Source organism: Chiloscyllium punctatum, chromosome 45 (genome assembly GCF_047496795.1).
Source record: "Chiloscyllium punctatum isolate Juve2018m chromosome 45, sChiPun1.3, whole genome shotgun sequence".
Lineage (NCBI taxonomy): Eukaryota > Metazoa > Chordata > Chondrichthyes > Orectolobiformes > Hemiscylliidae > Chiloscyllium > Chiloscyllium punctatum.
The window spans coordinates 40849977-40862022 of NC_092783.1; the positions used below are offsets into that span (position 1 = coordinate 40849977).

Genomic DNA, 12046 nt, shown 5'->3' on the forward strand with positions numbered 1-12046 from the left:
TCCAATTCTGAATGAGAGCAGGAAGTATGATGACATCATCTTGATTGCAGCAATCTTTCTGGTTTTGCCCTTGCAGTCCAGTTCCATTCTCCCTAACATTTACACCAATCATATGCATCTATCACTCCTCTACCATCATTAGTATTCCATCTGTCGTTTGCTCTCGGCATCCTCACCATTGTTCCACTCTCTCCTACTGCTCCTCTCCCTCTGTCAACAGCATAAAAGTCATAATTTCCTAGCTTCTACCCATTCTGCAAAAGAGTCATATTGGATTCAAAACATTAACTGTGCCTCTGTCTCCACAGATGCTGGCAGAACTGCTGAGTTTCTCCATCATTTTCTCTTTTCATTTCAAATTTACAACATCCACAATCAGCAGTCAATATGGCTGACTTCTTAGCAGGAAACCTGGCCAAAACAAAAGGACATGGAGTTAAATCTTTAGAGAATGTGAGGAAGCCCAGCTTCTGGGTTAGCATGTTTCCTCAGCATCAGCCCTGCCTGAGGTTACCATGAAGGACTCTCCTTCACAACCTAACTCTTCCCCTTAGGTGATCCTCAGGTTAGATCACCACTATTTATCTCACTGCAATGAGAGAACAGCCCTTTGGTCCAACAGGACTATTATGACCTTTACTTGTCAGAGTTCTCTCCTGATTCTTCTCAGAGTATTCAATTGTAGGAGGCCAGTTTAGTGTTGCTCATTTCAGAAAGAATCTTGTTTATAACAAGCACCCACACCGAAATAGTTAACAGCAGTTTGAGCCAAATTACTGACATCATCCCACACAATGTTCTTTACTGTTTCTTCAGCAGAAGTCCTAATATATAATTGAATTGATAAATATTGTTCTTTCAAAATACAGATCATTAACTTTATGTGTCCGATCATATTTAAAAGTCCATATGATATACTTAGAACTTCTGTGACATTAATTGGTGAGACTTGAACAGCTTCAAGTCCAGCTATTAATTCAAACACCAGAGATAACTGATGACATATAATTAGTAACTGTATAATTGATGGGATTTAGCACTTCATCTTGTGTAATTATAAATGCACCTGATTTCTATTTGTTCCACTGTCTGTGATACAGACTTTAATCCTTTTAGCATTTAATGTAACACTCTATTCAAAATCAGTTGGCTAAAATCAATGTGGATTGGTTGGGAATAAAACATTTGCTATTTAATATTGGTTTGATTTGCATTATGCAGTCAGTATTTAATTACTTTTTACATTTGAAAGATATGATGAGCACTTGTTTTTAAATTTACACTGTGTTGAAATGATTAAAAACAAAGAAATTAAATATCACCTTAAGACATGGGAGAAGGAAGACTCACTAGCGGCAAGACATAAAGTTCAGCTGCTTGCATATTCCTAAAGAAAGCCAAGGAGAAGTGGCACTTATTTTGTGTTAATTTGTTCACCTCTCCAATATCTTAGCAAAACATTGAATTACAAGTTAAATACTCCTGACATCCTAATTTGTTTTTCTACTCTCCCTTATCACTTTTTAAAAATATTCATCAACTTTTGAGAATGGAAGTTATAATTTAATTTTTTAAATCAGTTTTTGAGATCAACATAACTGAACACTACACTGAAGGGGCAGTTTGAATAGTGTATTGTAAACATTTACGGAAAGAAATCTGTTTGTGTATAACAATACATAGACTTGCCGATTCCCTGGGGCAGACAATGCTATGGCTTGCTTCCTGAATAGCCCATATAGCATTCTAAATTATATCAATAAAGAACACTGTATAGCTTGTATACAGAGGAACCTCAATTATCTGGCATTTGATTATCCGAATGTTGGATTATCTGGCAAGATCACAAGGTCCCGATACTTGGCTAAACTATGTTATCCAGCATTCGATTATCCAGAATTCGATTAACCGAACTAAATACTGCCCGCTTGTGTCCTTCAGATAATCGAGGTTCCTCTGTAGTTAGTGATCTACTGTATGACTTTTCCACAGGGAAATATTTCAAGTATAACTAATAGTAATGATATATAAAGGGACCAATACATTACAGGAAAATGACATTTGAACTTCCAGTTACCAGCTGAAAGGATGACACAACAATATATCATATACTTTGCTTGTTAAAGTAAAAGGAGAAAGCGAGGACTGCAGATGCTGGAGATCAGAGCTGAAAATGTGTTGCTGGAAAAGCGCAGCAGGTCAGGCAGCATCCAAGGAGCAAGAGAATCGACGTTTCGGGCATGAGCCCTTCTTCAGCCCTTCTTCGGGCTCATGCCTGAAACGTCGATTCTCCTGCTCCTTGGATGCTGCCTCACTTGTTAAAGTAAAAGTCTTACGATGAGCAACATTACTCAGGAGTGATATGAAAAACTAATTGTAGGTAACTTCAAACTACTGAAGAGGATTCCCATTTTTACTTGTAACACAACCAAAATCCTGCTTTCCAGTTATATTTTATAATGTTTCTGAGGTAATCATTCAATTTGCCCAGAGCCAGTCAAAAATTATCCACCTTTCCCAAGGGTTAAATTTTGGTATTTTTCTTTCCCAGGTGAGGAACTTTTAACCCGAGATCTATTTTTCAATGGGAGAATTTTCTCTCAAAAATATTTCTACTTCTCAAGTTAAGGGAATTTTTCAGCCTATTTTAAATCGTCTTGAATTTTTTTTAAGTCTGAGTGGGATTTGTCACTACTTTCTCACAAAGTGAACAATGAAAGATGTTTGGCTTCTAACTGCTTCTCCCTCCTGGTTCCTCTCAGACGGACTATGTGGGAGATTTGATGATACTTCAGCAGAGTCTGCAACCTGATACCTAAGTGATGTCTATAGGACACTCCCTACTGTTTCAGACCAGACCAAAACCCTTCAAAATATATGAAGAAAAAACCCAGTCCCTAACTTTTTCTTATTTTAAAGGAGTTGCATTTCAGATCCAATTTGATTCATCAAACTACTTGACTTTTAGCAAAACACACTTTATTTTCATGCTGCAATTAAAGTGCAGACAAAATGAAGAGAAAAAAATTGACTGAACTGTAAATCTATTGAAATGCTTAACAAATTTATTTATTTAAAGGAGCTTCTACTAATTGACATTTCCAATATTATAACATCTCCTAAACACACCCTTGGCAAAGGCAAATTCAGTAAAATAGATTGTTTCACGCACAATTCTAGCAGAAGGAGGAGAACTGCAGCTTTTAGCTGTAACAGAAAGAGGAATAAGAATTTCCACATCCAGCCTCAAGACCCCAACAACTGGAGAAAACTAAAACTACAAATCCTGGTTCTATGGGAGCTTGACCCCACCCTTTCAGACTCCTTCTATTGTTACAACATTTTTTTTAAGAAAAACCTCTCAAGCTATTTGCTTTATTGATTTTGGAGCCCCTTCTCAAAGCTCATCTACCAAGGAGTATGGGAGTGAATATAAGCATTGACAAGTCAAGTAAAACACCATTTTGGTAGTAGACTCTCACCATTTTCAATACTGAAAATGCCAAAAATTTATACACATTGTTAGTTGCCAAAATAAGTAATACCAATTACAACAGCAGTTTGGTGATTTATTAATTATGAATTACAGTTGAACATAGAATTTTAGATTGCTAAAATAGAATTTTAGATTGCTACAATAGAATTTTATGGTAATTAGGGTTGGATTTTAATGTTATTCACATGCTGGGATTGAATAGGATTATGAAATCTATTTCATTTGTCAATGCCTTTACTTACCTTGGTGAACCCAATACAACATAAAAACACACATGTAGTTCTCATGGGTAAAGGAGAAAATAAAATTCAAGAAAGGTTATGTTGTTTTAGAGAGTTACAAATTCAGTTCACAATCTTCTGTTTCAAATTGTTGAAGAGCATGTGTTGGGATTCTGTTAAAGATATGAAATTTAGAGATTTAAAAAAAATTATTTAAGATCTTAAAATCTTTAATTTCATGCAAAACAAACTAGCCAGTTTATGTAAACAAAATGCAATAGAGTTTATGCTTAATTACATGTCTAATCTTAGAAAGATGATGAAAACTTTAAAATACTTGAAGGTCATGGCTCAGTTTTCAAAATGAAAGTTGCGTTGACTTTTCTATGTACTTCACTTCCTCCATTTTGCATCTTTATACTTGTAAAGTCTTAAAGCATTGCTCACTGCACTTCTTGAGATGTGTGAGACTGGCAGCCCTTTTTTTTGGCCATTTTTCTTAAAGCAATTTCCTGGGTGGCTCCTGAACATTTTCTGTCAGGACATGGAATAAGCCTGATTTCCAGCATTATAAAGAATAAGCCAGATTTCCAGCATTTAAACATGATTGTCATTTCTGCTGTACTACAGTTGGATAATCATTTGAAATGCTGCTCAGAGCTGAGACTTAGAATTCTAAACCTTCCAATTGTCATCATTCATCACACTGCTATAGAAAGCACAGCAGTGAACGTTCGCTGAAATTGCTGACATATCATTAACTGGAAGATTTGCCGAAACCTGATCTGGAGTACAACTTCAGCTAAAGTTCAGATGTGAGAACACATTGACCTGAATCTTCTGAGAGTAATGATCACCACCCAATTCCTGTTCTTGCTGCTTCTTTCTTGTGCAATTCCCAGGCTCTGCATTACTAAGTGAAACTTCTGAACCTAACCTCTTCAGAAATGCCAAACATGCCTCATATCAATATCCTCCTTCATAACACAGGATTGGCTTGTGCAGACAAACCATACATTTTACTTCTAAGATGAGGTGCTGTATTCTGGTGTGTTGTCATTTATTTACACTCTGAAAATACTTTAGAAATCTAAATAACTTTGCAATGTGTGAAAACTGAGTGAAGTGTAGACCAAGTGTACAATTAGAAACTTGGTTCATACCAGAGTTGGTAAAAAAGGTGGCAAAAGAGGTTCTCCTTTTTTTCTACAATGTTCACAGCTTCAGGAGCTGTAAAAAACTTGAATTTGTTTCCCAGAAGTAGAAGATCAACCTAGGGACACCAACAAGTGTCAGACATGCTCAGGACATCAATCTGTGGGTTCAGAGCATTCCATAGAAAACTAACACATGGCATAACAGCAAAGAAGGTAAGTAGTCAATTCAGTGGTCAACATTTTCCCTTTTCATTTATCTAGATTACGGAATTTTACTGAGGGCAATGTATAGAAAATGTTTAGAGGAATATGGACCAAATGGAGGCAAATGGGACTAGTTTCGTTTGGGAAAACCTGGTCAGCAGGGACGAGTGAGACTGAAGGGTCTGTTTCCATGCTGTATGACTCTGATTATAAGTCAAACATTAATTTAAATCATAAGAATTCTTTGAAGCATTTATTTTACTCGCTATTATAAGTAAAATACATTACTAATATTATTTTACTGGCAGGGAAGCTTGTTAATTGTGGGCTTTACTAATTATAAGTTGATATGGTTTTCTATATAGATTAGATTCCCTACAGTGTGTAAACAGGCCCGTCAGCCCAACAAGTCCACACCGACCCTCCGAAGAGTAACCCACCCAGACCCATTTCCCTCTGACTAACGCACCTAACCTATGGGCAATTTAGCATGGCCAATTCACCTGGCCTGCACATCTTTGGATTGTGGGAGGAAACCAGAGCACCCGGAGGAAACCCATGCAGACATGGGGAGAATGTGCAAACTCCACGCAAACAGTCACCCGAGGCTGGAATCGCACCTGGAACCACCCACAATGTTAGCCCACATTACAGAAACTCAGGTTCTAACTGAGACAGGTATCTGAAATTTTAATACTACTGACTACATATACTAATATAACCACTCAGACTTATAAAAATTCTGGGCTATGGTTCCTTAATTTACTATTATGCAATGTACAAAGTTTACTGAGTAATGGACAGCTTGCTGGCTGCCTAGTGACTTATTGACCAATTGGCTGTTATTCTAAAGATTACTTGGCTGCACATGGAACAAGATGGGACACCTTTTAGACTAGTGTAATATAATGGCATCTAGTTGTATTAAAGGTACAGTGTTTTTGATTCTTGTACATAACATAATTCATGTTTCCAAGTTAATTTAACACAATAAAGATGGCAAGGCAGGTAATTTGTTATAGCTATAGTATATGGGTACAGGTTCATGCTGCTGTGATCCATGGCTAACATGTGACTGTAGTTTCAAAAGTTGCAGCTCTGAATTAATGAGCTAGAGTCTGAGCTATAGAAACTGTGATGCATTAAGAAGGAGTGACAGTTTGTTTCAGGAAGCATTCACACCACTTATGTTAGGATCTTCTGATTTGGTCAGTAGTCAGAGACTAAGAATGAAACATGTCAGGTGGTCAAGAAAATAGAAACAGATGGCTAAGGCTTCAGCCCTTGAAATTGCCCAACAGGTTTGAGGTTCTTGCAGCTTAAAATTAATATGGGGTTATAGGGTGTTTGGGTGACTGACCAAGGCCCATGGAACAGGAAGCCATTTTAGTGGGATGAGTAGATTGAAATTTACTGGTGGTGGAGAACAGTGTAGCCTGGGAAATTGATTCTGTTCTCTGTAGTTGAGAGCAAGAGTCCACAAAGGTTGCTTGTCCACTGTCAGTGCTTGGGTCTACTATTCTAGCCTGGAGGTGCACTTGAAGTGAAATGGTGTATCTGGTCATTGTGGTCCCTGTACACATTAGTGTATGACCAGGAAAGATTTGGATCTTCAGCTGGACCATGTTTTACGATTGTGTTGGTGAGTCTTATATTTGAGACTTTGAAGAGCTTTAATGTAAACAGTGGAGGTGGGGAAGGATTAAAAAGGGGAGATATGGTAAATTAAAGGGAAACAACAAAGTAGATCAAAATAGCAACTTGTATCATGATTAGTAATGTGTGCCAGGAAGAGAGAAAGAAAACAAATGTAATTGTACATTGGCAGATAACACCAAAAATATAGAGTTAACGACCATGTAGCTATGCACAGCATTCTATTCTAACAAAATGGTTAAATTGTTTGCATAGATGCAAATAAATATGTATGATATGGTTGCTATGAGAGTGACATGATGAGACCTGGGTATTGAAGGGCAGCTAATCTTTCGTAATGACAGGAAGTGAAGGAATTGTTTGTGGGGTAGATCTGTTAATTCAGGATGACATTAGTACTGCATTGAGGGATGGACTTAGCACCAAAATTGCAAGTTAGAACATGAATTTGGATAGGGGTAAGAAACAAGAGAGGTAAAATGTCACATGCGGGAATAATCTATAGGCCCCCTAATCAAAGTAACACTATAGGACAAAGTATGCAAGAGAAAAATAAATACAGCATGTAATTATGGATTACAATGTGGAAAAATGTGAAGACATCCATATCATGAAGAATAGAAGAGCAATATGGTATTTGCATGGAGATCTGAATGGTGCACAGACATCTGAGTTTCCTGCTGGATTAGTTGCAAAGTGTTAGTTTGCAGTAACAGCATGAAGTTTGGATGGCATGCAGAGTTAATTGCAAGAGAATTGAACTGCAAATATGACAAAGTTTTGATGCAGTTCCAAAGGGCCTGAGTACAATGGAGTATCTGGAGTAGTAGCTCTCATTTTTTTGTTGGTCTCATTTGTGAAAATGATATACAGCAAACTTTTTTTTAACTGACACCTTAGGAACTGACATGCTTGATAAACTGGCAAAAATTATATACCTCAAATACCATGAAGTTTACTCGATAATGCTGTCCGATTATTACAGATTTTTAATCTGTTTACCTCAATTTACCTAATTATAATTGTTCATCAAATGGACACATGCAATATCAAAAATTGATTCAATTTCGAGTCAATTTCTTCTCAAATTCTGTAATCTGCCGTGATGTCTGAGTAGTCAGTTGATGGTGTGAGTGAGAAGGCTGTCTGCCATAATCTTTATTTAAGGCAAAGTTGTGTTATCACTTAAGTGATTTATGCTGTCAGTAAAGTATAACAGGGATGCGCATATTCCTTACACTGCATTTCTATTATTTAGTGTGTTGTTTTTTTACACTGATTATGTGGATCTCTTGATCAACCAGAATACTTGATAATCAGTACACTACTGGTCCCATTCGTAAAAGGTTTACTGCAATTGCATTGGAAGCGGTTCAGAGAAAATTACCTGGAGTCATTGCTGGAATGGAGGATGTATTTTGAGAGAAGAAGGTCTGAAAAGATTGGGCCTTTACCTGCTGAGAGGAAATCCTACTTACGTATGCAATATCCTGAGAAAGAGAGTAGGGATTGGGAAAATATGTTATCTTGTGGGGACACTAGAACTAGGGAAACATCAGCTGAAGAATGCAGTCTCCCTTTTAAGACAGAGATGAGGAAAAACATTGGATAGTGGTCCATTTCATTTATTCAAGGCTGAGTTTGATAGATGTTTCATGTATGTGAGTTGATGCTTTGTGGTGGGGGCAGACTGGAAATTCAAGAAGAAACCTGGTCAGCCATGATCTTATTGAATAGCAGACAAGCCTCAGTGCCAAGCGACCTACGTTTACTCCGAAGTCTTGTGCTTCTGTGTAAAACTGAGAGTGTGGCTGTCAGAAACATGCTGATTATGAGCTGCATATTGTTTATGTATAGAAATCTCATTTGAGACTCCACACACAAAAGTGATTGGCTTGGAATGTCCTGGATGGTATAAAATAATGTGAATCTGGTTTCTTTTTCCTTGTTGTTTCTGGGGCTCAAGAAGGAATTTTTATAATTTTCTAAAATATTATATCTGGTTATTTGCTTTCTGTATAGCATAATACACACTCAGAGATAATCCACGACAGTCAAAATTATACATTTGAAGGCATATATAAAGGAACCAATTGCATCACATTGTTAACAATCAATAAATACTAAGGTAACTTGCAACATTAAGTTTCAGATGATTTAATGAGTGATGAAAATGATGCTTAAAGCTGTTTCTGCTGACTTGATTATGGCTCTGGAAGCTATGCACAATAAAATCTGGAACAGAAAGGCTCGGTGGTCAAGTGGGAAATATTTTAGCTAGCCTTTGTCTACATATAAATGATCATTTAGTAATAATGCATCCCTGAATACGTTCAGTTCCATTTCTATGGTTTATGACCAATCAAAGTCATAAACCATTAATACTGCAATCATTCAACTTCATGCCTATTAACAGCTCCTTTTATATTTTAGTATTTAAGTGAGTACCCATGGCACTCATTTTTAATATAAAATGAGGGTTGAAATCTTCAAGGTTGGATACTGTTCCTTGGCTGTAGACATGATGATAACAAAAGAAAAGTGACATTCTCCCTTTGTAAAATGGTTCAAGGTTGGAGACAACTTCTGCTTTGTGCTGAAGCTCAAATGTATCCTCAACTACTATCCAGTTACTCCTATTGAGGAAAAGAAAACCAAGATAGGTCAAAATTAAATCCTTTAAAATATTAAACAGTGTGCAGAATACAAAAGTTATATCACGAACAATGAAAGAATAAAGCTTTGTCTTTCTCGCTCCAGATGGTGCCTTTCACCTGAGTATTTCAAACACTTTCAATTAATGAAGGCTTCATATTGAATACTTTGCAGGATTACTTGAGATTTGAAGGATTGTGGAAGAATGATTGATTGCAGGTTTTGTGACATTACAGAGATTGTTTCCTTTTTAGAAGGATTGCTAGAAGGTTATGATGAACAGTGAAAGTTTTTTAAAAAAAATACAAGACATTTCTTAGAAATCTCAAAGTTAAATCTGATTGCTTGTATTTAGTTCTCGGGGAACACATAGCTGAATTTAAGATGGGGAGACAGCTAGTTTCTGTTTGAACATTTATTTGAAGATTGGTTGGTTGTTTTGATTTTAGCTGAGGGAAGACCTGCTTGCAAATGGTTTCTCAGCTTATCTCCCGCTTGTTTCTAAAATGCCTATTGCTGAAAGTCCAATGTAAAACATTATTATCCCCCTGAAGACTGCTTACTACCACATTTCTTGAACAAGCTACATCTCCCAAGACCCAGATTTTATCAAATTTTCCTTCAAGAACAAACCATTAACAGCCAGTGATATTTTTCCTATAGATCAGAAGGTGCATTTATTCCTTATAAACTAATAAATATTTATTCACAGTAGATTGTCTGTTAACGAATTCCTTTCTAAAAAAAGTTACTTAGTAAAAAATGTTGTTAAAAAGAGACATGAAGTTAAAACATTTCATCTTGTACACATCAGGACTGAAAAACAAGAAAAACAATTTTAGAAAGGACACAGTACAACATGAAAATATGGTGATGATTAGTTAGTCCTTTCTCGTTGGAAGTCCCTCTGGGTTGAGGATGACTTGTTTCCAATCTGGGAAGTGGGTTCTGCAGTGGCTGAACAGTCCAGTCCTGGAATTGTAGATTCTGCCACAAGCAGGGCTGGAGGTTTTGGTGAGGTGGGTATGTGAGTCACTCAGTATTCTGCGTGCTGTTTCTGCTGTCTGTGTTTGGCCTCTGTGTGCTCCACTCAGTGACAGTTGAAGTGGTTTGCACCTTTTGAAGATGCCTGTGAGTTCTAGCGGCAAGTTATTCCCATGTGTTGGTGGGGCTGACATATTTATTTCGGGAGTTCTGATAAAGGCAGTGTCCCCTCAGTTTCAGAAGTCGCTGCTGCTCACCAGATTCAGAGGCTTGTGCAGCCGGTAAGAAAATTAGAGAGAACACTGCGTGGAAGTATTGAAGGAATGGTTAACTCTCACTTTTAGTTCATGAATTAACTTCAACCAGACAAGTCAACTCTGGTCAGAGTGTTGTTATTTTGGCGCATTAGGGTTAGCTGGCTGTATTTAGAAATGCTCGCTAACTATAATGAATAGACACTTTGGTTCTTATATTCTCTAGGACAGGGAAATACCATCCATCGAATACAAACAGTTGAACTGAAACTATGGAAAGTATAATGTTAAACTGATGTTCTGAATTTCTCACTAAGACATCTTTGCACATGTACTTTGCCAGATTTGTGCCTTCTAAGATGGTGTAAGTAATTTTGAAAGTCTTACAAGACCTGTCAATTTAGCAATCCTGATGTCCAAGATGGCGTTTTTATATTCAGTGTCTTTATCTTTATCTTTAAAGTAGTTTGTGCAACAGCTCCATTTTAAGGCATGGTGAAACATTTGCCCTTCATTCCAAATGCACTGCTTTATTTCAAACGTATAAACAGAAGATGTGATTGGTCTGTGGGCTGCAATAACATTTACGCTGAACATTAAATTTCATTCTTAAGTAGAGTAACTGAAACAGAGATGGTTCGTCCTTTAATATTTCTGTTTATTGTGAATCATTTTTGTCCCTGTCTCAATTTCTTGGTAATGGTTTTAAAAGTAGAAGTTTTTCAGGCAGTTAGGGTATTGCGCTATTTATTGCCTTTAACTGTTTTCTGGTCATTTAGGCATCAGATACTAGAGCTGTAAAATAGAATTCTACATGTCAAGCATCCACTATTGACACCAAGCAATGAAAGTTGAAGGATAATACTCCCTGATATGAAGTAATATTCCTTTTACTCTATCGTAATAACACGGCTCAGCTGCCATCTCATAAAAGCACGTACCACAGCCCCAATGTGACATTTTGTCATTTCCCAATACAAGTAATTTCATGGAATGCTTGCATAAGTTGGCTAGGTTGTCTGTGTTGAAGGGAAGTTTGGGCTGTAGGTCTATCCTGCTATGAACTGGATTGAAACTGTCAAAACCTAATGTCCTGCAGTACTGTTATAATCATCAGGTGGTCTGAATTGAATTCGAACCATCACAGAATTCAAAGGCAGCGTTGAAGCCATTAAACAATCCAGTTTAGAAATTAATTTCTCTGCAATGCTTTTAAAATCTATCTGATATGTACAGGGAAGCTAACACTATCTAATTTATTTGCAGTTTGGAAGAACAGAAGTAATCGACAACACCTTAAATCCAGACTTTGTACGGAAGTTCATTCTAGATTACTTCTTTGAAGAACGACAAAATCTCCGATTTGATTTGTAAGTTGTCCTTCGCTCACTGCTGCTGCATGAATATATTTCTCAAGCT

The 12046-nt window shown here is 36.9% G+C and overlaps 1 protein-coding gene across 5 annotated transcripts in view; it reads left to right on the plus strand.

The window, feature by feature from the left end:
• LOC140467305 (copine-8-like) overlaps nucleotides 1-12046 on the plus strand; it is a 594693-nt gene that overhangs the window by 111227 nt on the left and 471420 nt on the right. For 4 of the 5 annotated variants that reach the window (XM_072563573.1, XM_072563576.1, XM_072563574.1 and 1 more), the window contains one exon: nucleotides 11894-11997. In XM_072563573.1, the coding sequence (XP_072419674.1) occupies nucleotides 11894-11997 (104 nt within the window). Of the gene's footprint in view, nucleotides 1-5001; nucleotides 5088-11893; nucleotides 11998-12046 lie in introns of those variants that run through there. The other variant, XM_072563577.1, reaches the window with a different exon arrangement.